General features: G+C 36.8%; 3 protein-coding genes and 1 pseudogene across 8 annotated transcripts; 1 reads left to right on the top strand and 3 right to left on the bottom strand.

Moving 5' to 3' along the window:
* The first annotated feature begins 336 nt into the window (after nucleotides 1–336).
* LOC148374145 (U2 spliceosomal RNA) lies at nucleotides 337–456 on the top strand (annotated as a pseudogene).
* Nucleotides 457–1,177: 721 nt separating this feature from the next.
* On the bottom strand, nucleotides 1,178–6,465 carry antkmt (adenine nucleotide translocase lysine methyltransferase). 4 transcript variants are annotated; one of them, XM_088333098.1, is made up of 6 exons: nucleotides 6,396–6,465; nucleotides 5,321–5,486; nucleotides 5,105–5,209; nucleotides 4,247–4,387; nucleotides 3,306–3,356; nucleotides 1,178–3,172 (listed from the first exon to the last, which is right to left on the bottom strand). In XM_088333098.1, the coding sequence occupies exons 2-6, from the start codon at nucleotides 5,483–5,485 to the stop codon at nucleotides 2,957–2,959; spliced, it is 678 nt and encodes a 225-aa protein (XP_088189224.1). In that variant the 5' UTR covers nucleotide 5,486; nucleotides 6,396–6,465; the 3' UTR covers nucleotides 1,178–2,956. The 4 variants fall into 4 exon arrangements, with proteins under 4 accessions (XP_088189224.1, XP_088189223.1, XP_088189225.1 ...); XM_088333097.1 differs by having other exon boundaries at nucleotides 6,280–6,455; XM_088333099.1 differs by having other exon boundaries at nucleotides 5,321–5,463; nucleotides 6,280–6,455.
* Nucleotides 6,466–8,157: 1,692 nt separating this feature from the next.
* Nucleotides 8,158–16,271, bottom strand: hirip3 (HIRA interacting protein 3). Its single transcript, XM_088333095.1, has 8 exons — nucleotides 16,123–16,271; nucleotides 14,027–14,147; nucleotides 13,793–13,913; nucleotides 13,175–13,420; nucleotides 12,919–13,091; nucleotides 12,582–12,729; nucleotides 8,795–8,893; nucleotides 8,158–8,572 (listed from the first exon to the last, which is right to left on the bottom strand). Exons 2-8 carry the CDS (start codon nucleotides 14,030–14,032, stop codon nucleotides 8,385–8,387), a joined length of 981 nt encoding a protein of 326 aa, XP_088189221.1. The 5' UTR covers nucleotides 14,033–14,147; nucleotides 16,123–16,271; the 3' UTR covers nucleotides 8,158–8,384.
* A 940-nt stretch (nucleotides 16,272–17,211) lies between these two features.
* On the bottom strand, nucleotides 17,212–23,583 carry kctd13 (potassium channel tetramerization domain containing 13). 3 transcript variants are annotated; one of them, XM_088333088.1, is made up of 7 exons: nucleotides 23,217–23,583; nucleotides 22,448–22,708; nucleotides 21,307–21,476; nucleotides 20,594–20,683; nucleotides 20,106–20,158; nucleotides 19,421–19,616; nucleotides 17,212–18,348 (listed from the first exon to the last, which is right to left on the bottom strand). In XM_088333088.1, exons 2-7 carry the CDS (start codon nucleotides 22,683–22,685, stop codon nucleotides 18,100–18,102), a joined length of 996 nt encoding a protein of 331 aa, XP_088189214.1. In that variant the 5' UTR covers nucleotides 22,686–22,708; nucleotides 23,217–23,583; the 3' UTR covers nucleotides 17,212–18,099. The 3 variants fall into 3 exon arrangements, with proteins under 3 accessions (XP_088189214.1, XP_088189215.1, XP_088189216.1); XM_088333089.1 differs by having other exon boundaries at nucleotides 23,385–23,583; XM_088333090.1 differs by having other exon boundaries at nucleotides 23,411–23,582.
* Between the last annotated feature and the right edge of the window lie 719 nt (nucleotides 23,584–24,302).

Raw genomic sequence — 24,302 nt, 5'->3', positions numbered from 1 at the left:
GGATTGGCTGTTCGTGTAATTTATGAAAATAAGTTCATTTCCCAGTGACGTAATTGATAAATACATTTGCTGTTACTATACATTAACAAGGCCTAAAAGGGGCATTAGAAACAATGATAAGTACATGTCTTAAGACTGTGTTGTTATTACTATTGTTCAGTGGTGCGCCGTGAATTTTACACCTAGGCCTTCAGTAGTGCTACGTCTGAATAAACACAACCCCCAAAAACAATTTCATGGCTAGAAAACATTTACTGCAGCTACATCTGAGACAAGAAATTTAATTAACAATATTGTTGATTCAATAAAAAAAAGCAAGGCTTTGATGCTAGATCCTTAGCTTGGCCTTTGCCATGATCTTTGATTTTTGCAATCCGGAGATGGAATAAGAGCTTGCTCTGTCCACTCCACGCATCGGCCCGGTATTGCAGTACCTCCGGGAACGGTGCATTCGCAATGATCGCAGCAAGGCTTTAGGGCTAGGACCTTAGCTTGGCCTTTTGGCTGAGAGTAAGTGTACCGGCTCCTAGGCTTTGTAGCGTATTATGAACTGACCGATAACGGATAATGAATAACGAAGATAGAACAATAACCCTTAAAAACCCCAATCAATAACTACCTAAAAAATTGAATCTTATTTAGGAATATAGCTACATGTTACTCACCGTAAAACCTTTCTATTCGTGCACAAAATCCACACCCTTGCTTTCCTTAAGATTTCAATTAATCTGTCGTACAGATTCTCTGTGCATTTCAGATTCATCAAAAAGTTATTTTCTATCGCTATTGAAGCTAGTGCTGAAAGTCCAGCCCGTCCTGTCATATTTCTGGCATCCGTTTTTATTCAATTAAGGGCCAAAAAACAGTGGACAGAGAGATCATTTTTTTCACCTTTTTGTTGTGATATTTCTGTTCCCATCCCTAGGCCAATCATAGTTTGTGAAACCCATAACATTTCCGTAGGCCCGCTAGAAGGCCCTGGCTCGCCAACTTGGAATCTAATACGCTAAACCAACAGCAATATCGTCACTTATTTTATGTTTTGGGGCCTATGAGTAGATTTCTGACCCTGGAAACAAGTAATGTCTGAAAAGTGATTGGTTAAAATGCTTACGGATGAAAGTACACATCTGGGAGCAGCACAACAAGGGGGAAGGAATGGAAAGAAGATGACAGACATGTTTGAATTATTTAATAAGTATTCAGGGACAAAATACTGCAATGCATAATTAACATCACGATTCAGATTGTTTTGGCCCAGCAGAGAAGGCCCTGACAGCACACCACTGCTGTTATTGTCTCATTCTCGGTTACTGTCATGATGTCCGTTAATTCTTTGATCCATATGTTTTAAGTTGTGAGTTAAACGGAACGAATTACAAATTATTTGTTACTGTACTTAAATTGCCACGATTCAGACTGGGAACTGTGAGCCAGATCTGCTGTGCACTCCTCGTATGTGTGCAACGGCGGAGTGGCTAATCGGGAAGAACGGGCGATTTCCCATAGGGCCGGCTCATGTCAAGGGGGAGTTTGGGCTGGCTGGATGATAAAAATAATTTGAACATGTATCTGTCACTTGCACTATCTAACCTTACTCGTGCATTCATTTTCTAGACAGCTATTTGGCCACATTCAGTGCAACAGATAAGGTGAGTCTGGGGGAATTCCCCCCTCCCAAATTTGAAGTTGGTTTGTCCCACCACCCGTATTTTCCATAGTGGTAAAATGAACACATAGCAAATGATGTGAGGCAGGTACTATGGTCGGCAGAAAGGTGCTAAATGGAGCCGAAAAAGCCAAGAAATAAGAAGTAACGCGCGAAAAGGATTGTTAACATTCATGTACCTCATCTTGCATATGTTATCTCTGTGTGCCCAGTTTTGTTATGTGTACGCAGAATTTAGCAGTTCAGCTCGGCCCACTAAAAAGAGCACTCTTTCAGCACCCAATAGCCGCTTCAGATTGTTTTTGTTGCTTCTATTCATATATTAAAAAAATATTATGTAACAATATTCACAAATAAAGCTAAAAGACACAACATTAAAAAAATAATATAAAGGAAAAAATAGAGAAGAAAATAATAAACAATAAAGTACGAATAAAGAAAAACAAAGCAAAAAGACTCCAAAGAAAAGGAAGGGAAAGCAGGAAAAAATAAGAAAAAGAGGGAAAATGCTGGAAAAAAGAAAAAAGCGTGGTGAAAAAAGAAATGAAAAAGATGAAAAAAGGAGGTCCTCTCACAAAATACCTTCCTCACCATGTCATTGATCTGGCATACACGTTCCTGTTGAGCCTTTCCTGTACTCAAGTTGCATATGAGCAGAGATTCTCTGTTTCAAAATGTGTGGATACTAGGCTAAAAAGCTCACTGTCTTTATTCTGACACACTGAAAATGAAATTCTCAAGTCTAGACAATGACATTGTCATCAACAAAGTTGCAGAGTCCAGTGATTTGCTTAGGAGGATTTTGATGTTTTAATTACCCGACATAAAATATGTGTAGTGAAGCTACTTCATATAAGAGTTTAGTGTAAAGCATAACAATTTGTTTGGAAGGCAAATGCAATTTTGATTTCAAATGACCAATACCAAACTTATGTATATAGGATTTCATCTATATCAAAATCTTTATATGATTTTCCTTTGAATTAAAATGGTAGTGTTTTTTGTTAACTTAACAACATATACCTGAATATCTTCCTAATACAAATGCATCATAAGAGCTCGCTGCTGCTCTATTCATTCAAATTCCTCCTCCATAGCTAAGTGGGCTGGTAGAAAACCCCCGGGCTGAAAAAGGGGCCCACTCCGGCCCTGTATGTGTGCAATGAGAACATTACAGACTAAAGTGTGGATTTACACACAACGGCAAAGTATTTAGTCAATAAAAGTTATTCAAATACAAATAATACCTCATTGAATACAGTTCAGTGTGTATTTTGGTGGAATCAATCAAGCTGCATTACTATTGACAGTCTCCCCATCTGCCAACGACTGTTTTTTATATGATGCGAGTCGTCTTTGTGCCTTGACGCTGTATGCCCAGGCTCTATCCACTCCTTGTCCTTCAATTTTGCATGGTGTCCAGTCAGGAAAGGGGAAACGGCCAGCAATCACCAAGGCATCGTCAGGAAGCTCAGCCTCCATCTTCTTTTGAAGTAGCGAAAGCTAATTAAAATACATAGAAATCATAGAACATGATATAAACACATGCCAAACAAAATGCCCCTTTACAGATTCTCTGTTACACACTCAAGGGCATATTCTACTCGAGATAGAACTAGCAGTTGGTTTTACCTACCACACTAGGAGCTAAAAACACCGTAATGTTCTTGCATTCCCTCAAATCCACCTACAAAAAAATACAATTTTTAATCATTTATTTGAATAAATTAACTTGTTCATGAAGAGAAATAAGATTGAAGGGGCATGCACCACACCTATAAACTAAAGAGAGCAGACTACTAGCATCACTCAAAAATCTATTCGTGTTCGGAGTGTGTGTTGGGGTAAGTGTCGGTTTCCATTTTTTTTAAATGAGTTACTCACACACACCAAACTTTTAATCCAGTGTTTTGATAGTATACTCATGCCTCTATGGCAGGGGTGTCAAACAGGCGTCCCACGGGCCGGATCAGGCCCACTAAGGGATTGAATCCGGCCCGCGAGACAACGCTGAGGAAAGCGCAAGAGAAGAATTAGCTGCAGGTTGAAATATGTCCCCTTGATGTTGCCAAATCCAGGGTCCTCTCACAAAAGCTGTACTTATAATTCTTTCTCTCTCTCTCTCTTTCACTCTCTTCCTCCCTTTTTCTCTCACTCTCTCTCTTTTTCACTCTGCCTGTCTCTCTTTTTCTCTTTCCTTGTTCCTCTTTGTCTCTTTCATTCTGTGTGTCTTTTTACCTTCTTTTGACCTCTCTTCCCCTTTTCCCTCTCTCTCTCTCTTCCTCCCTTTTTCTCTCACTCTCTCTCTTTTTCACTCTCTCTGTCTCTCTTTTTCTCTTTCTTTGTTCCTCTTTGTCTCTTTCATTCTGTGTGTCTTTTTACCTTCTTTTGACCTCTCTCCCCCCCTCTCTCTCCTACCCTCTTTCTTTTTCTCTCTCTTTCTCTTATTTCACTCTCTTATTATTTCTCTCTAATTTACTAGAGAGAATGTTTGTTCTATTGTGTGCCCCCCCCCCAAAGTTAAAATAAGTTTGACACCCCTGCTCTATGTTAAGTATAATATTACAAACGTCAAACCTTCCATAAATCTGCCCTTCGGTAAGATACATTGCCATGATGACCTGTCCTCCATGCGTGGAAGCGGGACAAGCCAACCAGCCATGGGTTGAGCTCATAACCAACAGCGGAAGTGAAGCCTCGTCTACGCGCCTCCAAGACCTTGATGGAATAATTTGAAAGACATCAATTAGCTTTAAAGGAGGCCAAAAAACAAGCATTTTAGGAGGAGATCAAGGTTCTGACAGACAAGCTGAAAGAGGGTGTCGCCATATGCAGGCAATACACAAAGAGGTAAGTATTAGTTTCAGGAGCGAGCAGCAGCAGGTCAACTGCAGGAGAGAGAGTGGGAAAGGTGAGATGGCACAACATTCATTTGGACAGGTAACTTAAAATTAGTTTTATCTGGTTATATCAGTATCAGAAATATTTTATTAACACTCCACTTATTGAAACATGAATATTTTGTTTGTTTGTTTGTACATGATTCAATTGTTTGTTTGTTTGTAAATGATTCAAATTGAATCTTTTCTTCCGGCGCCGTCACGAATGGCAGCCACTCCAGCAGCTCCCGTGGATGAACAAAGTATCTATCTATCTATCTATCTATCTATCTATCTATCTATCTATCTATCTATCTATCTATCTATCTATCTATCTATCTATCTATCTATCTATCAATTAAACCTGTTTATCAGTCTGAGTTTTGTAGATTTATGCTGTATACGACTCATTTATCAAAGTTGATCGAGTGATTATATTGTAATTCTATCCATGGCTGAGATTTTTTCGAGTATTGCAAATTTTTGTACAGCTGTTGTTTTTATCTGTTTTTTAATTGCTCCACAAAAAGTACATTTGCTGGAATGATGCACTTACAATGCGACCGTCACCAGATCCTAAATCCACAAGGACCCCCTTTCGACCTTTGAGCAATGTCATGACGTTCTGCACTTGGGTGCTACTAGCAGGTATGTACGGTACCTGTGGGAGATATCCAAGAATGTCTCAAAACAAATCTGTGCCATCGCTCAACACCATGTAAATACTCTTGCATGCACAAAAAAATATTGAATAACTAATAAGAGACAATACCTGTAATCTAAGTGGGACTTTTCGAAATCCTGGCTGGAGGACTCCTATCCACATCGCATAAACAGCAAGACCAGTTCCAGCAGCAATCTGAGCAACATCCCAAAATCGGAGTTCCCTTGTCTTCAGCTCAGCAAACACACTCCCTGAGGTATCATCATCATCCATTCTAAATAACAAGATTTGTTGTTTTGTAAACTGCAAAGCAGTATAAATCCCTCGTGATGATTTCTTGAATATTAAAAAAAAATCGGATTCTGAATGCATAGGCAAAGGAGTAGAGATAAGGAATTATTCTTTGATTTCGGTGAGCTTTCTGATAGATTCAATTACCTTATTTTTTTTTAAACATCTACTAAAATATTGTTTAAGGTTAGTAGATCAAACAAACGATAATCCACACAGCATAAGGAATCAACGTGTATTGTGTCGCCTTCTTCTTAATATTCCCGCGTATCTATTACTTTCAATAGGCGATGTTTGACAGCATTCGTTTCCTACACTTGTCCTCACTAGGATTGCGGGGTGCAGGAGATCATCTTGCATTCATTTCAAGACACAATAGTAATACGAATGTTATAATCGATTTTAATCAAAAGCAATGAAGGTAAAACAACTAACACAAAAAAAAAACAATTAAAAAATTGTAAAGAAAATTTGTTTTTACACCTAGTCCACCTCAAACCTTTTTTCAATGTCGTTTTTTTGGTTGGCCCGTATATTAATAGTATTTTAACCATTGTGTAAGCACATATTGTGAATAATTATTGTAAAATAATATCAATTTCCGCCACAACAGTGCCACACGATCTCCCAACATAAACCGACATAAAGCTTATTTACATTTACAAAGCTAGACGAAAATACTCACGCGTAGTCATTTCCAAAAAATAGATACATATATATTTTTTTGTTTAAAAAAAAAGGCCACTCAGTTATTAATGTTATGAGAAAAAGGTTACCTTCCATAAAAATGATCGAAGAGCAGTGACTAAGTTGCCTCGTTTGTTTCTTTTTCTTTTCGTAGATTAAATGTTAGATATGATAAAAAAAATATTTATTAAGTTCCACAAATTACCACATATATTCACGACCTCCGGATGGGCGGACGGCTAAAGCAGTCGGACATGTCCCCGCACAAATGATTCCGTCTATGCGTCATTTGTTTCCCTTTCTAGTTCTCATCTTTATTTATTTTTAATTATATTTAATAATTTATTTTCATTATTGTTATTATTATTATGGTATTGACAGGTTGATTGATTTGAGTAATGTGGTAAGTCACCTTCTGTAAAAACGTATTTATCCCAGCCAAGTATCATTACATAGTACAAAACTTTTTTGATGGGGGATTAAAAAAATAAAATAAAATGGTGCGATATTAATTTAAAATATGTATGGAGGTCGCTCTTTATATTTTCGGGGGAAATAGACCCCATAGAAACGTTTGAAATTTCTAAAGTTTTGTACACAAATAATGTCCAATCGAAGCGGTTTTAGTATATATCTGTTCTTGTTCATTTATTTAATGTTGAGCAGTATGTACAAATGTATTCCTGAGGATTTTGTCACGGTATAACAACTGCAAAATTTAATTATGCAAAGGCCTCATTAAAACCCTGCGCAACTTCAAATGGTTTACATTACTGTATTTTATTTTGTTATTTATTAACATCAATCATCGCTTATTGACAAGCCTGTGAAGAGTTACGTGAAGGAAATTGTATATGCATAGGAACTGCACCATTATACAGCATATGTCATCATTATGAATATTTGTTTAAATGTATAGGCCTGAACTTTGAAGGGACTGTTTATTTCTAATTTCCATTTATTAAGCGCAATATACATTTTTAAATGACAATTTTAGGTCTACACATGTCACAACTTCGTTTGCAGGATGTAATACGTTTGTAATTCGTGCAGCAGACAAATGTAATAAATCAGGCTTGAAAAACTTGTTTTTTTAGGCACTGTCATCAAAATTGGGCCACTGCATTCTCCTTATTGATCTATGAATTACGCGACGTTACACATCCCATTCACGATACTTTGGCCCCAGCCATAGGCGTAAACACCCCGTATTTGGGGGTGCTCAAGCACCCACATATTCAACCCATCCACCCTCAAAAAGACATAATTTTAACAAAGAACAGGATAGGCTTGAATATAATAAAATACGCGAGATCAATTTGAAAAACGTGAACAACACAGCATTGTTGTGGCTTGAATCGGTCAAGTCCATTTAATTACTACCACCGCCCCCTCCCTCTTCATTTTTGCTGCCACTTGCGACATAGTGGCAGAGTCTGTGGAGGCTCCACTGTAATATGAGTATGTTATTCATGTTGAATGACTATAATACCACATAATACCATGACTGTTGTCATCAACAGATATTAGTCCTCATTTTAGCTGCATCAAATCAAATGCAACAATGACCAGCCTAGCTCAGTTGTGTGTGTATAAGCTATGTGTGCAGCGTTGCCTAATAATTTCTTTGCCTATTCTTCTGCACGTGTATGTGTATTGTATAAGAAATGAATGAGTAAATGAGTAAGCATGGCTTAGTAGTAGTGTTTCTTCGAACAAAAAAGTAAAACGTGGTGTCCACAAATGGTAAGTGACACTCCTAAACAGTGTTGAATGATTTTAAATCAATTTAAGTGAAATTTAAAAAATGTAAACAGCCCCAAAGCTCTGAACTTATAACCAGCCCTGGTCCCCGCACAATTTTACAAGAGCTGAGTCTCGCTTTATTACATGTTACACTCTTGTTATTAGAAACTATCAGATCATCTTTAATTCTCAATTATGAAGGATACTGACATATGCAAAACACCAGTTTATCTTTTAATGTCAGGTAAGAAAATGCAACACTTTATTTGTATATACTTTAGCAGGTTTTTAAAACCGAAAACGTGTACATTTTCAAAATATTCCTTTTATACATAAACAAAAAAAACTCCAGACTCATAATCTGTTCAATAAATGACCCAAACCAACAATAAGAAAGAAGTGTCTCCAAATGACGTCCTTTGAGAACATTTGCTTTAAGAGCTACGCCTTAGTTGCTGTCTGCATCATCACTTATAATTCCCTTTAAATTGGCCCAGTCTGATGCTCTTCTGTGTCCTTTCTGCTTGTTGCCATCGCCCTCACTATCAGAGTCGGAGGTCAGCACACGCTGGTAAGCAAAGAGTGGTGCTTCATCTCGGTATTGTTGCGGATGGGCTCCTCTTCGTTTAGGTCGACCTGAGTAAACAAGTCATTTATCAAGAAGTTTGGTCTGGCATTTAACAAAGAGTACAAATGTTTTATAATTATTACTATGACTCAAAACCAAAATTACACCGTATTTGTTTACATATTTTAAAATATAAATTCGTCACAATTAGAAAACTAAAATTGGTATGTGTTGATTATGAAATGTAGGAACTGTAAAGGATTTGATGGCTTAAAAACATTAGTAATCACCTTGACTATTAATGATGTTGCTGACATCGAGTTCAGCAAGTTCCCGAGCTTTTTCATTCTTCAGACGCACCTTCTTACATTTTACAATGGATGGCTGACCTGTGCGAATGACAGTCACATGTGCTATTAGAGGTGAAACGGTTAAAAGAAATCAATACTGTAGAACAGGGGTTGGGAACCTATGGCTTGCAAGCCAGATACTGCTCTTTTCACGAGTATAAATAGATAGAAAATACAATTTTTAATTCTGCTATTTTCTTATCTAGCAATGTAATTCTGACAAGCGGGGAGTTGACATTAGTGCATAAATAACCATTGTTACAACAGTTGCATAAGTCGTTTGGTCCAGTGTATCAAGGGCAAAGTCCGAACTACATTTTACAGTGATGTGTCACACCAAAATACCTCATTTTGGCTGTATGCCGCCAAGGCATCCTTTTGTGGAAGCTCATTAAACAACGTATAATCAGTTTTGAGACCCTTAGTGATGAAAACCTACAGAAGGAACTGTCAACACAAAAAAAAAGTGCCAGCCAAACACACAGACCAATTTGATTGGGTGAGTGGTATGGGTTGGCGGAGCTATGCACACAGCACAGATAGCCTACTCACTTCCCTTTACCGAGCAGCGTCTGCACTGGGTAAATACGTCAGTATCCTCGTTTGCAGTATTTGGTTACATTTTTACAAAATAACTCTGGTAGAACTTTGTTTTGAATATTTATGAAAAAAAGTGAAGGTAATTGCGGGAGGGAGACAAGTTAAAAGTAATATACAGTATTTGTTGATACGGGACACAGGCACTGGCATTACTCCTATTTAATACATTTTATCAAATCATCTGACGTTACACAGTGAAATAGAATGTGCTGAAAAATATGATTTTGTCAGGAGAGCAGGTTTAGGAGTTTCAGAGAATTTTGTCTTAAAATATACTGCATGGCATAGCTCTCTCTCTAGGAAAAAATAAATAAATACATAAAATATATACAGTGAATCCGGAAAGTATTCACAGCGCTTCACTTTTTCCACATTTTGTTATGTTACAGCCTCATTCCAAATTGTATTAATCTAATCTCTTATCTCAAAATTCTAAACAAAATACTCCATTATGACAATGTGATTTTTTTTTATTTTCATTTTTTTACTTTTTTTGAATTTATTAAAAATAGAAAACTAAGAAATCACATTTACATAAGTATTCACAGCCTTTGCTTAATACTTTGTTGAGCCACCTTTGGCAGCTAATACAGCCGCAAGTCTTTTTGAATATGATCCCACAAGTTTAGCACACCTACCTTTAGGCAGTTTTGCCCATTCTTCTTTGCAATAAGTCTCAAGCTCAATCAGGTTGATGGGAGACGTTTGTGCACAGCCATTTTCAGATCTCTCCAGAGATGTTCCATCGGATTCAAGTCTGGACTCTGGCTGGGCCACTCCAGGACATTCACGGAGTGGTTCTGAAGCCAATCTTTTGAGATCTTGGCTGTGTGCTTTGGGTCGTTGTCCTGCTGAAAAATGAACCTTCGCCCCAGCCTGAGGTCAAGAGCGCTCCGGAGCAGGTTTTCATCCAGGATATCTCTATATATTGCTGCATTCATTTTTCCTTCTATCCTGACTAGTCTGCCAGTTCCTGCTGCTGAAAAACATCCCACAGCATGATGCTGCCACCACCATGCTTCACTGTAGGGATGGTATTGGCCTGGTGATGAGCGGTGCCTGGTTTCCTCCAAACATGGTGCCTGGCATTCACACCAAAGAGTTCAATCTTTGTCTCATCAGACCAGAGAATTTTGTTTCTCATGGTCTGAGAGTCATTCGGGTGCTTTTTGGCAAATTCCAGACGAGCTTCCATGTTCCTTTTACTAAGGAGTGGCTTTCGTCTGGCCACTCTACCATACAGGCCTGATTGGTGGATTGCTGCAGAGATGGTGGTCCTTCTGGAAGGCTCTCCTCTCTCCACAGAGGAACGCTGGAGCTCTGACAGAGTGACCATCGGGTTCTTGGTCACCTCCCTGACTAAGGTCCTTCTTTCCCGATCGCTCAGTTTAGAAGGCCGGCCAGCTCTAGGAAGAGTCCCGGTGGTTCCAAATGTCTTCCATTTACGAATAATGGAGGCCACTGTGCTCATCACCTTCAAAGCAGCAGAAATTTTTCTGTATCCTTCCCCAGATTTGTGCCTCAAGACAATCCTGTCTCGCAGGTCTACAGACAGTTCTTTTGACTTCATGCTTGGTGTTTGTGCTCTGACATGCACACTCAACTGTGGGACCTTATATAGACAGGTGTGTGCCTTTGCAAATCATGTCCAATCAACTGAATTTACTGCAGGTGGACTCCAATTAAACTGCAGAAAGATCTCAAGGATGATCAGTGGAAAAAAGATGCACCTGAGCTCAATTTTGAGCTTCATGGCAAAGGCTGTGAATACTCATGTAAATGTGATTTCTTAGTTTACTATTTTTAATAAATTCAAAAAAAGTTAAAAAGAAACTTTTTCACATTGTCATAATGGAGTATTTTGTGTAGAATTTTGCGATAAGAGATTAAATTAATACAATTTGGAATGAGGCTGTGACATAACAAAATGTGGAAAAAGTGAAGCGCTGTGAATACTTTCCGGATGCACTGTATATTGGTATAATGGCTTTTTGGTACAGTCAATTCACTTGGGTGGCCACATCTATATTAGTCTCAACTAGAAATGAAAGTACAAATTGAGGGAGGGAAGCTTCCTCAAGGAGAGCGCAGGCACACTTGACTTCGGGAAGAATATAGAGCAATTACACTTCCACTACACTACGGGGCAGTGTTGTTATTATTGGCAGTGTTTTGTTTACATTTAGCCTCCACACAGTGCATTAACCACGGAGTATAAGCATTGAGTGCTGCTTGGGAGGGTGGGATGGCAGAGCTATGCCCTTGCACAATAGTATTGCCTTTTACACGCTGGTTAACTACTGTTAAAAGAAAATAACTCTGAAATTGTTTAATTGATGTTGAAAATGTCAGGAAAAAATGTTAAAACGTCATATCGTCACGTCAGATTGTCAGATATAAAAAAATTGTGAATATGCTTGATGGCTGTGTTTTGCTGCTGTTGGTGTCAGTGGATTTGTTCAGACCGAGGACAATCGACTTTGGCCTAGACGGATCTATTGACACTAACAAAGATGTTATATAATGAAATTGTGAATATGTTTGATTTTCGAGAAGGTTTGTTCAAACCTCACTTTGTGTTTGCTGTTAAAAACGTTATATTGGAATATAATATTGTGAATGTGCTTAATTGCTGTTGAGATTTTCATGATTGTTTTCTGTTTTTAGTGTCAATAAATTTGTTCAAACCAAAAAACAAAGTGTAGAAACAAAGTGTAGCAGGCCCTCAAGTGACCACATGAAAAAGTATTTAACATGGATCCATAGACAAGCCAAGAAAGACGGGGTAAAGAGACAAAGAAAACTCTCCTCCCATAACACTTCGCTGCGGCCTTGGAGGGAGACAAGCAGAGACCGGTGTGCTTGTTATGTTAAAAATGTCTTAAAGATGACACTACAAAACCAAATAAATTAAGGGTGGGACAGAAAATAATTGACAAGCACTGCTCTAGACCAATCTGTTTAGTTGGTGGGTCTACATCCCCCAAAAATAGTTTTTATTAGTTCTATTACAAAAATTGGGTTACTTAGGTTCACAGGCGATTTTTATCTCTAGATTCCAGACCACAGATGGATAGTAAAACGTCACTAATATTATGAACAATGTTAAGGTTTGTGCACTACTAACCGTGAACACCAAGATCGTCGAGTTCCTTCTTTAGAATATCCACCATGGAGCGGACAGAGCGACATTCACCCAGAAGCTTTTTGTAATTGCGTCTTTCACCACAGAGAGAAATGTAGCGTTTCAGCCTCACAACTGCTTTGTCGTCTTCCTGTGGAATGAATTAGAGGTATTATTACATCCAGCCACGATGAAAGGCAAGCTTTAATCTATTGATCTTTTTTGTTTTACTCTCATTGTGATCAAAGGACAAGTTCACATAACAAAAACTGCAATTCAAAGAACTAGACATAGTCTCATTACTTTCTAAGTGATGAGATGTGAATTACTCAAAGATCACCTTCTTTTTCTTCGCACCACCATTTATGACTCTTTTAGTTGATTTCTTTTTATGCGCTTCATCTTTTTTCTCATTTGCTTTGGCTTGGGCATCCTCATCTTCATCCAAAGAGGGTAGGGAGGATGAATTCGAATCTGCTTGTTTTTTGCCCTTCTCCGGCCCATCATTTTCGTCTGACAAGAGATTAATGATATAAAGTAGAATAGTAAACATTTCAATGAGTAATAGTAAATACAAAGTTTGAAATTCTTGTCACCTTTTTCACTTTCATCTGATGACTGACTCCGGTCACTCTCATTTGCATTACTTTCATTCTTGTCATCACTCTCCTCTGAAGTAAGTGTCTCCCTCCTGGGTTCTTTCTCAAATTTGACCTTGCCCTTTTCCGGAGAATTTTTGTTTTTTTTCTTTAAACTTGAAGATTCAGTTTCAACCGGCTCTTCCTCTTCACTATCCACAGGACTTTCTATGTTATTTTCTTCATCCTCAGACACTGCAAAACCTGCAACAGGAAATAATTCTTGGGTAAACAACCAAAAAGACAATGGAGATATAAATTACAAATTCATACATAAAGTAAGTTACAGGATTTGCAGTCTGTCAACACAATAAAGGACACCCTTGTAGTCCTTTCATGACCAAGGGGAAATATATTCAAAATACTAAAATTGAATTCTATCAAATTCAATATTCAAAAAAATAAAATAAAAAAACTTGCCTCATGTCTGTAAAATAAGGAAAGAGTGTTTACAAAAGGTATGGTCAGTATTTCTAATTTTAATAGAGGGATTCTCTAAGGACTCACAAAGCATAAGAAAGCCAAAGATGCTACGCGTATAACAAATGTAAATCTTATGCAAAATTATGCACTCACCGGACTTGCTGGACTTTTTTCGCTTGGTTGCAATTTCGGCTTCACTGTCACTTGTGTCGTTTTCCCTTTCTCTCTTTGATCTTTTGTTTTCAACTTCCGAATCGCTGCTACTTGTGTTATCCTTGAAAGCAAAATAAAACAGGTAATGAGATAGAGAAAATAATCCATTTATAAGCAAAACAGAAGCCAAAACAAACAACGACAAAAAAATCAAATAAAAATGTTTTTGTTTACCTGCATTTTAATCAGCTCTCGTTCAACCACTTGTTTCAGAAGAATTTCGACGGAAGCCCTTAACCTATTTCTTCCCAACTAAGCAAGCTATCGCGGTTTTTAAATTCCTAAAGTTGACACACTGAACAAAACACAAATACATAGAAATAAACAAGAATTGATTAGTAAAAATTAATACCGAAAGCAGGGGTGATTTTAGTTTCAGAGCTTTGGGGGTGCTGAGCACCCCGAGTGTCTGGCTGGTTAAAACCATTTTTTTTCCATTTCACTAAAAGTGATTTAGGATCATTCAACACTGTTCAGGAGTGTCACTTCCCATCTGAGAACATCACATTACACTAGTTAGCAGGAACACTATTACTACACTATGCCCAGGTTATACTCATTTATCATTAAAAGAGTTAACACACATATATACATACAGAAAAATAAGCATGGAACTTATTAGCAGAGCTGGCCCAAGGCATAAGAAAACTAAGCGGCTGCTTACGGCCTCATGACCAAAAGGGAGGCCCCAAGAGCGCTCAATTTATCTATAATTAAAGATATATATTTTTTCCGAGTGAGTGATGATTGTTGATATATACCAGGGATCAGGAAACTTTTTGACTGAAAGACCCATAAAATTAAATTAATTATTTAGATGTTTTTCCCCGGAGAGCACCTTAATATGTTCGAAGACAAAATTCAACAAAATCGCTTAACCCGCTCTCCAGAAAAATAGCCAAGTCTTCAGAACATTTTATTTCACTGTGATGTTTCATGAGTTGATGAAATCTATAAATTAGTAATAACACCAGAGCCTGCTTCCCATATGAATATAAATATACCTATATAATTCCTATACCTATAAATATCCCTCCTCCTGTAACATAAGAGTGTTGAGGCTCATTGTGACCTTAATTTTTTTGTTATAAATAATGGCTTTAAAATGAGGTGCCAGCAAAGTTCTTTTGTAAAAATGTCACAAAATACTGCAAATGAGGATAACAACGTATTTACCACCAGTGCAGACCGCACTGGGGGAGGAAGAGCGCGGGCGTCTTGTCCTGTGTATAGCGCCGCCCATTCCTACTGCTCACCCAATGAAACGTGTGATAATTGGCTATGAAAATGAATAACAAATTAAGTTGTTGCGCAGATTCTATTTTATCGCTGAGCCATATGTACTCATGAGAAGAGCCATAAGTTTACGACCCCTGATATATACCATCAAATATACGTTAGTTTGCAAAATGTTCAACTCTGTATTTGTTTTTTAAAATCAGATGTATTACCTTATTCCAGGTACCTCTGTATGTTTACATAATCATTTAAGTATTTACTTGACCTTTTTAAAAATATATACATCTTATTAAAAATTGTTTTGGTACATATGTTGTTGCAGTTTATTAAAAATAAAAAATTCTGTTACCTTGTTTTAGGTACCTCTTTGCGTTTATATATTTGAGTAAGAAGTATGTTTGACTTTAAATTCAGTTTTGTACATCTGTTATAACAGTTCATTTAAAACAAAAATCATTTATTTTACCTTGTTGCATGTATTTCTTTGCATTTATATGTTAATTTAAGTATTTGACTTTAAATTGATTCATTTTTTATACAGTTTTGGTGCAGTTAAGTTAAAACACAAATCATAAAGCAGATTGTGTATGTAGTGAATAATGTGTTTATGTGGTTACTTTTAGATGGCCTAGATAACTTTTAGTATCACACTTTGTACCATATCACTTTAAATATTTAGTGTAAATCGAGCACAGGCTTCTCTCGTATTTGAATTTTGCACCAATTCAGATTATAAGCCTTTGATGTTTTAAGTATTGATTCCTGCGGGCCTGGAGGGGAAATGGTTCACTTTGCCAATTATTAGTTTTAAATATTTTTTTCTGTTAACTTGTTGTCTGCTTCCGTAGCCTTATTCACTGAGCAATACATTCTAATTACAATAGAAAGATGTCACATCTCGTATTTTAAGTACAGTATTCAAAATGACAGAGTAGAACATAGAATGAGTTGTAATTTGGCGCCACTCGTTACTTTACTGGCCCAAACTGTAGAAGTAGTAGAAGTAAAGCGTAGAATATAATCTGGTTTACCTTAAATCATGATATACGCAGTTGCACTTGCACAAAACGGCGGATATTTTTCAGTTCGTGGTCGATCATGCAGCATCTTAAATTGTGCAAACCATTTACCGGTGGCGGCAGAAACGAATCGGAAGTGAGGTCACTAAACATCCGGTTGAAAAAGACCCTGACTTTTGCTTGAGTGCACGACTTTCGATATTGTGATATTTTTTGCGTACCTTTTAGGCAAACGTTGAACTTTCGTATGACTATTAGTTATTACATTGCAAAACAAATACAGAAATGTATTTTAAAACTGTAATGGTTTGACACGACACATACAGTATGTGTTAATTTGCTTTCCCCCCTCATTTGGACAGGAGACCAGGATGAATGATTGAAAACCCAGCTATAAAAAGTGAGAAATAAGACCGTTACTCATTAAATGTGTTTGTTTTAAACGGGCATTGTGTATTTTTTAGCGCCTCTTAGTGGTTACAAAACTATATTAATTGAAACCAATATTGATTAGGATAAAATAATGCACGATTTATCATTTTAAGTATGGCTCACGTAAAGAGAACTGACATGATTCTCCACCATGTTGCTGCTTAGATTTTTAATGCTTTTAAAAAAATTGAACATTGATCATTCCAATCAAAATCGACATAAAACAGCCCAAAAAATATAAGAAACCCTCACCTTGTGTGGGGCTGGGCTAAAACAGAAGAAAAAAAGGCGCCGTTTAGTCACTCGGAGTCTCCATAATTTGTATTCTTCCTTGTACTTTTTTCGATTGAACTGCATAATACAGCGACATCTAGTGGGCATATATAACGCAGTGTCCCTTTAACAAGGAAAAAAGTTCATCCAGGGATATTAGGTTTTTCTAGCGCCTCCTGGTGGTGAAAATACAATTAAAAAAAATCATTTTAGTACTAATGCAAATATACATAAATATGCATTTCTACAAATGTTCGCAGGTCCAGAAATGAGTATTTATTTGATATGAAATGAGCCTCGCCAAGAACAAACAGTATTTAAGAAAAAATATCAAACGGTTACTCTTAGAATTGAGAATGAGCTTTTTTTAAACAACAAAACACACCCACAGCCAGACAGTTTTTACCCACAATTTATTCAGAACATTTTTAACCACAGTTAGAGGATGGAAATTGAAATAGTGCATCGTGTTTTTTGTTTTATTTCTCTTTTTTAAAGAGACAGACATATTGTTTAGTGTTTAAGAAAGTGTTCCCCAAAACATAAGATAGTCTAACTGATATAAAGTGGTACAAGGGAGAAAGGTATAAAAAGGAAAAACTTGGACGTATTAACTTACTGCTAGATCAGCAACTTGGAACATGTCAGTGGCTTGGTACAAGACAACAAGAAAATTGAAAAAATAAAATAAAATCATGGCTCAGTTTATGAACAATGCAACCACCTTCAAATTAATTTAAATAATGCGTCAACATTTAGTCATCCAATGTCTGGTGCGCTATTGAGTGCATATTATTCAAATGAACAAGACACAACATGCTTAACACATGACAATAAATTAGGTTCATAAATTAATCAAAAACACATCCCAAAAGATAGCATAAATAATTTAAATATCCAAAATAAGAGCTGCCCAACAATCTCTTTCTTAGACAACTTCATAAACATGGCTACATACGTTTTTCCAGTGTTAATGTACCTAGAAAAAATAAAAACAAAAAAATCCCACATCATTCAAGTCTTAAAAATGGAACAAACTGACAAAAGACAAGCAAATTAAAAAAAATGTTTTCCATAAACACAGCGGAGGCTGCCAGTGCATATCAACACTCAGTGTCCAGAGCCTTTTTTTCTCCTGTTTACACAATCATTTACATTGTAAACGGCATTACCTCACTCCAGTTAAACCTTAACTCAGGCAGTGACATGAAATGTGACAACTGACATGAAGATATTAGCATAATCTCACAGCGCATGTTACTTAACCTTTTTGTCCTTCCAAAATCAATCCTTATAGACAGTTTGCTGGCCATGGGCTCTTTCATCGTGCATGATGTGCCTCCTGACGTGAATCCTTCTCACTCTCCGGTCCCCTGCCACGCCGCCTTCTTCTTCTGACTGCCCGGCGCCGCATGAAGAACTGGGCCCTCGGGAATCTAATAGGTGTAAGCCTCCAGGGCCGGATCTCCTGCCATTCTCATAAATGAGGATATTAAGAGTTTCCTCAAATATCCGAGCCTCCGGAAACTCAACCTGAAACACAAATGTGAGCATGAAGAGTAAGAGCAGAACAAAGCAAGAAATGGGGTAATTTTGTTTCAGGAAAGAGAAATCTGTGCTGATTGGATGTTACGTTAAAGCAATTACAAACACTTTTGACGTTTTGCAAGTAAAATATCGCTCCAAATAGTTTAGTGTTTTTCTTCTCAACCATGCAAATGAAAATACCCAGACATACCAACTATCTAGGTGTAGTATGTTAAAGTTAAGGCCAACAATAATGTTTTCTATGGCCTCTGATCTTGATTCATAATTGTATTATAAGCCACAATTATTGTGCATTTTTTTCACTGAATGTTACGTCTCCTTGAAAAAAAGTTGCTTTTGGTTTATTGATTTTTTGGACTCTATAGTATTTCAAACCAATTACATCTAAAAAATATATTTTAGTTAAGAGAATTCTATAAAAAAAAAACAATATTTTTTTCCTTTGAAGTCAATTCATTCCCAGTTGCTTCAAGATAATCTATAGGCTACAGATGTTACCCGAATAATACAGACTTCATTCATTTAATGTTCATGTTGTGCAATTTTTATACAAAGGAAATTTATCTCGTGTGCCTGTTGAAAATTAAATACTGCCTGAGCCATAGGAACATATCGTGTTGTTTATTTGATCATATTAGAATATATTTGCTAGGTTTCAGTAGGTTCAATGAGGTTCACTAGACCGTATTGTCACTTCAAAAAAAATGTCCAAACTTAAAAATCCAGCACTTGGTTTGTAGTCATTTTTTCTTATTGACAACCCAGAGCTATATTGACTATAAAAGCAATAAACAATAAGCATAATTGTTCAAAACAAAAAACACACACATTTCTTGAACAAAGAACTATGTGGAGTCCAAACTTGCCATGGCTGACATTTTAATATTCAGCTACACATGTTATCTTGCAAAGCTTTCCCAAACAACCTCTCAAAGATGAAAATATCACAACAAATCATAGCCATCATGTTGAAAACATACATACATACAGAAATCCGTTCAGCAGGTTAAAAAAGGCGAATCTGTTTTTTTCTTTTCTTTAATGTAACAATGCTTACTTTGGTCTGCTTCTTCTCTGTGGCATAGACGATGGACGTGCAGCACACTTCAGCAATCTTACGGCCTTCGCCATAAAACGACCAGCAGCAAATCTCATCCCCCAGAACATCTTTGACAAACAGGATTCGCCCATTGAAGCGGAGTACAAGTTTGTCAAACAGTTCGATGTTCTTCAACAAGTTGTCGTCAGAGTTGCTGGTCAGACAAAAAGTAGGCGTTACTCGTGATGACCGGTTTCTCAAACCTGCTACCATATTTTTCTGATACTTTCAGCAGGTGAAGAAAAAAAAGATGGCATTCAGATCATGCATTTTGGATGGAGCCCAACAGGTGACATTGGTCAGAGGACACCCTAGAGTGGCGCACAGAGACACACAACCATTCACACGCTCACACATAGCTCGTGAAAATTTGGACCTGCCATGCATGTTTTTGGAATGGGAAGGAAACCAGAGAAAACCCCTGAGACATAGGGATACCATACAAACTCCAGACAGGGAAACCAGGTGCTTGAAATGAACCAAGGACCCCTCAACTGTGAGACAGATGTGCTAACCAGTCATCCACTGTCCCGCTAGCACACATCAATTGACACACAAATTGCTACTATGTTGTTGTAGTGGAAGTCTTGTGTAATCTGAGCTAAAAAAACAATAAATTAGAAGATGTATGAAGGCACTTTACCTAGTATATGAATATTTGTTATTTCCTCTGTTGTTTTGCAACTTGACCACCGGCTGAAAACAAACAAACAAACAAACAAACTCACAAAATGTTTCGTTCACCCTCGTAAATAAATGGTGGTGGGGTATATGCTATTGGCTGTCTGTCCAAACATGGTCAATTTAGTATTTTTTCCCCACATACAGATACTGAGTCTGGGCTTTCCTGCTGAGGCTGCTTGGGCAAGTTATTGACCTACATAACCATTGTAAGAGGCCTGAATATAAAAGAGAAATCTTATTTAAAAATTCAAAGTAATGGCACGACAGAAACCTTTTATTTCATTTCTGACATGATGATTTTGAAAATAGCATAAATATTGTGACACTAAACTTGTTCAAATAATGTTGACAAAATACAACAAAGGACTTTGTTATGTTACTTTCCTGTCCTGTATAACCAAGTACAATATTTCAAATGATATCAAAACCTTCAATAACGCAACTTACCTTTCTGCAGGTTGCAATCATTCTCTGCTCTTCTTTGGCTGATGTGATCATTGGAATGCGACACAGACTTTCAAATATGTCCTTTTGTTTCTAAAAGATGACAAAGATTAACGTGTTTATTGCAACATAACCATAACTATTTGGTTGTGAAATAAAATCTAACTTGCATATTTCTGGGAAATCAAGAATGTTAAAAGAAATGTAATCCCCATTTCTTCATGACAAATATGTTTTTACCATACCAGTTTAAGATGTGACAACTAGCTAATAGGACTATTGAACTGGCTAAATACAATAAAAGATAGAATTTTGTTTAGAAATGTAATTTCAACTAAGTACAACTACGAGTCATTCTTAAAGATGCAAAAGTGCAATTTTACAATTTAACATAATGCATTCAAAATTGTTTGCACCAGCCAAAAACAGCTCATCAACCAGGGGCTCCCAATCCTTTCTTGCCCCTAGGAACACTTCCTATAACAACTGCCCCTTTCACATTTTTGGTGAACACTTTTATGATAAGATCCAAGTAAAAGTGAGGGGCAACTTAAACATATCCAAAGTCCCATCAATAAGAGTACAAAGCTGTGATAATGCAATAGCGAAGCTCTTTGAAAACAAAAACATGAATATGCAAATAAAACTAACATAAATCGATACTTCACTGGCCCATGCCCTTAAGTTTTAAGTAGAAAACCAACATGCAACTTTACCTGCATGGCTGTGAGGCAGTGTTGGATAAGCCCTTGGACTCTGTAGTACTGGGCCTCTTTCAGGATCTCATCGAGTTCTCTGTGGTCATCAGGGAGTGGTACTAAGCCATCTCGCAGGAAATTCAAAATAATCCCGAAATGTTGACCATTTCGATCTAAAATAACCCAGCCTGAATAAAAAGAGCATGTGTCATTAGACATTCTAATTTTCCTCAACAAAATTCAACCAACCCAATTTGCTCATTTTTAGATAAGGTCATTTTAGAAGCTTTAAGTAACTGAAAAAGGATCAATTACCGATTACCATCATTTGTTTGTATGTACTACTTTCGCTACATCAAAAGAAAATTTCAAATTATTACTGGAATTGCTCCCTCATATCTTTCAGATTTAATTTCCCCCTACCTCACGTGCGCCACCTTTTGAGGGTTTCTTTATTTACCTCATGTTGAGCTTTTGAGTTGTTTCTTGCCCTCATGTAGGTTTTAGATCAGTTGATGGTGTAATAATAGTCTGTAGTCTGTAATAACCTATGGTCTGTGCAGCCCTTTGAGACTCCTTGTGATAAAAGGCTATAAAAATGAACATGACTTGACTTACTATTAACATTGCATTTGATAACTTTGCTGATGCAATTTACGATTGTGACTGGCCTATTACCATGTAGAGTATAAAAACCGAAATCAAAACAGTGGGCATGATCTAATTTAGATTGCAAAAAATGGTCCAGTTATTTATTGCACATTGTAACAAAAATAGGACAGTCACTACCAATAAAATAATACTCTGATGGCTTTAAACTGTGGGCAGGTTTTACAGAAATCTTTGGTTGAACTCTTAATCGAATAACTTTGTAGAGGAGTCAAAAGTGAATAACTTTGCTGTTCGAGGGAAAATATTGACCAATTCTGCTGTATGTAGAAATAAATGTATAAATATCTACAAATATATGCCATAGAAATAAATGAACTCATAAATAAATCACATAATTACTAAATTTATGACATTAATGCAATTGATGTATGCTGTCTGGTGTAATATGAGTCTGTAGTTTGAAAAAGTATTTTGTCTGTGCAGCTCTTTGAGACTCCTTGTGATTAAGTGCTATACAAATAAACATGACTTGACTTGTTTCACGTACCATCTGAGTCAATATCCACCTCGGTCCCACCATTGCAAATGCTCTGCAGCAGACTTTCCTCTTTAGTCAACGTCTGGACGGTAGTATAGTGTAGCGAGCCACCTACGTTCAACTTCACATATTTGCTTCCCAACAGACCACGCTGTTGGTCTTCAACAGTGCTTTGGAAAACAGGCTGAGAAACAGTGGACTGGACGGAGTTTGCAGCATGACTGCTGGCTGAAGCTTCAGCAGACATGAGACTGACTTGTTTCTATCCAACTGAAACACAGAAGATATACGCAAATGAAATAGCGGAACGACAGCTTTGTCACAACAATTACTTTTTCGATTGACTAACAAATAAATTGAGAACAACCGCAAGTTAGATTCTTTTTAATTGTGTAATCAGATATGAATGTACGTTTGCAGTATTCAAATGAATCGGTGTGGATTGGAAAAGGGTTATGTTTAAAAATATATACTCTAGTTTTTATGTAAAAAAACATACAGTCCTTTTACAATTATTTTAATACATAAATGTAAAATAAAATCTTAGCTAAACGTCACTCTCTTAGGTGTTGCATGTGGCTTTGAAAAACAGCATTAATTGAAGTAATGTATGCAATACGACAAAAATAAATTCGAAAAACTTAGTACCAGTCAAAAAAAAAAAAAATTACAGCATTATGCTGCAGATCGGTCTGCAATCAACAACAATAACGGATGAAAATGCGGTTCGTCTGGTTGGGAACCATCGTTTCCCAGTTATTATGCGGACAGTACTTACGACACAGGACATCAACAGGATCTGACGAATAAATGTATCCTTTGAGCACTTAATTTGCGTAATTACTTAACACCCTGCGCACAATGCATAACCCTAAATTCTAGCTAGGACAATGCCAATCTTTTCTAGTTATCAGAGCTCAGCAGCTAACGTTAAGGAATAGCTAACCAAAATAGCAACATCGACTAGTCCACCTTTCCTCGCAATTTCTTGTGTAAAATGTGTTTGGCTCCCAACATAACACGTAAAAAAAGAGACATTATAAAAGAAAATAACGTTTTTTTCACAGATAATCTAAACAGCCAACTGGGTCTCTCCGTAGCACAGGCTCTAAAACTTCCGGTATTTTTCTTCTTCTGCTGTTTCATGCAAATGTGTGGTTCGCATACGAAAGGACGTCAAGGGTCGGTTCTTCCGAACGAACGCCAGGTGTTAACTCCCGGGCACAGGTCGTCTTCATTCAATAGTGCCGAGTCAGCTTTTATTTTCTATGCACATTTTTCACATCTAGGATAACTTATCCATCTGCCTGTGAAAAATCGTGGTCTACCCACTGTAAAAATGCAAATCATCTAATTATTTTCATATGCATTCAGGACATTCTTTGGATATTCTTTAATTACACCAATAACTAACTTAAACAAATAAATAATATATAAAGGTAAACTAGGGTTAAAAATAAACAAACTTCAACTCGTATACTGGAATAGCATACAGCATACTTCTCACTGCAAATCAATTCTGTAAATCATAATGCAAGTTCAGCAAACAATAGTCAAATAGTAGTAAGTGTCAGCATCATGACTTCAAATCTTTTTCACTACCCATGTTTTTTTTATCCATGATGCTATTGCAAAATATTCAAATGCTTATTAGTAAAACTATGTAAATACATACATTTATGTTAAATAATTTAAAAGTAACATACACAATGCAATACCTAATTAGTAATTCAGTCAACATTATTTTTTTATTTTTGCATAACACATATTGATAAACTCTTTCATACAGTTTACAATACTGTATAAACATTTGAATCTATCTATCTATCTATCTATCTATCTATCTATCTATCTATCTATCTAT

This window comes from Urocampus carinirostris, chromosome 1 (genome assembly GCF_059441175.1).
Source record: "Urocampus carinirostris isolate Australia breed hairy pipefish chromosome 1, RoL_Ucar_1.0, whole genome shotgun sequence".
In the NCBI taxonomy this organism is placed as follows: domain Eukaryota; kingdom Metazoa; phylum Chordata; class Actinopteri; order Syngnathiformes; family Syngnathidae; genus Urocampus; species Urocampus carinirostris.
This window is presented reverse-complemented; position numbering and strand designations above follow the sequence as displayed.

Excerpts from the sequence above, each read along its gene's own strand:
- antkmt (XM_088333098.1), bottom strand. The coding sequence starts at position 5,485 with ATGGATGATGATGATACCTCAGGGAGTGTGTTTGCTGAGCTGAAGACA. Across the intron at positions 4,388-5,104 it reads GATCTGGTGACGGTCGCATT|GTCTTGGAGGCGCGTAGACG; the intron begins GTAAGTGCATCA and ends TATTCCATCAAG. Across the intron at positions 3,173-3,305 it reads TGTTTTTAGCTCCTAGTGTG|CTTTCGCTACTTCAAAAGAA; the intron begins GTAGGTAAAACC and ends TATTTTAATTAG.
- kctd13 (XM_088333088.1), bottom strand. The coding sequence starts at position 22,685 with ATGTCTGCTGAAGCTTCAGCCAGCAGTCATGCTGCAAACTCCGTCCAG. Across the intron at positions 21,477-22,447 it reads GGTGGATATTGACTCAGATG|GCTGGGTTATTTTAGATCGA; the intron begins GTACGTGAAACA and ends CTTTTTATTCAG. Across the intron at positions 18,349-19,420 it reads CAGAGAAGAAGCAGACCAAA|GTTGAGTTTCCGGAGGCTCG; the intron begins GTAAGCATTGTT and ends TTTGTGTTTCAG.
- hirip3 (XM_088333095.1), bottom strand. Across the intron at positions 13,092-13,174 it reads ATCAGATGAAAGTGAAAAAG|ACGAAAATGATGGGCCGGAG; the intron begins GTGACAAGAATT and ends ATCTCTTGTCAG. Across the intron at positions 8,894-12,581 it reads CGACGATCTTGGTGTTCACG|GTCAGCCATCCATTGTAAAA; the intron begins GTTAGTAGTGCA and ends TCATTCGCACAG.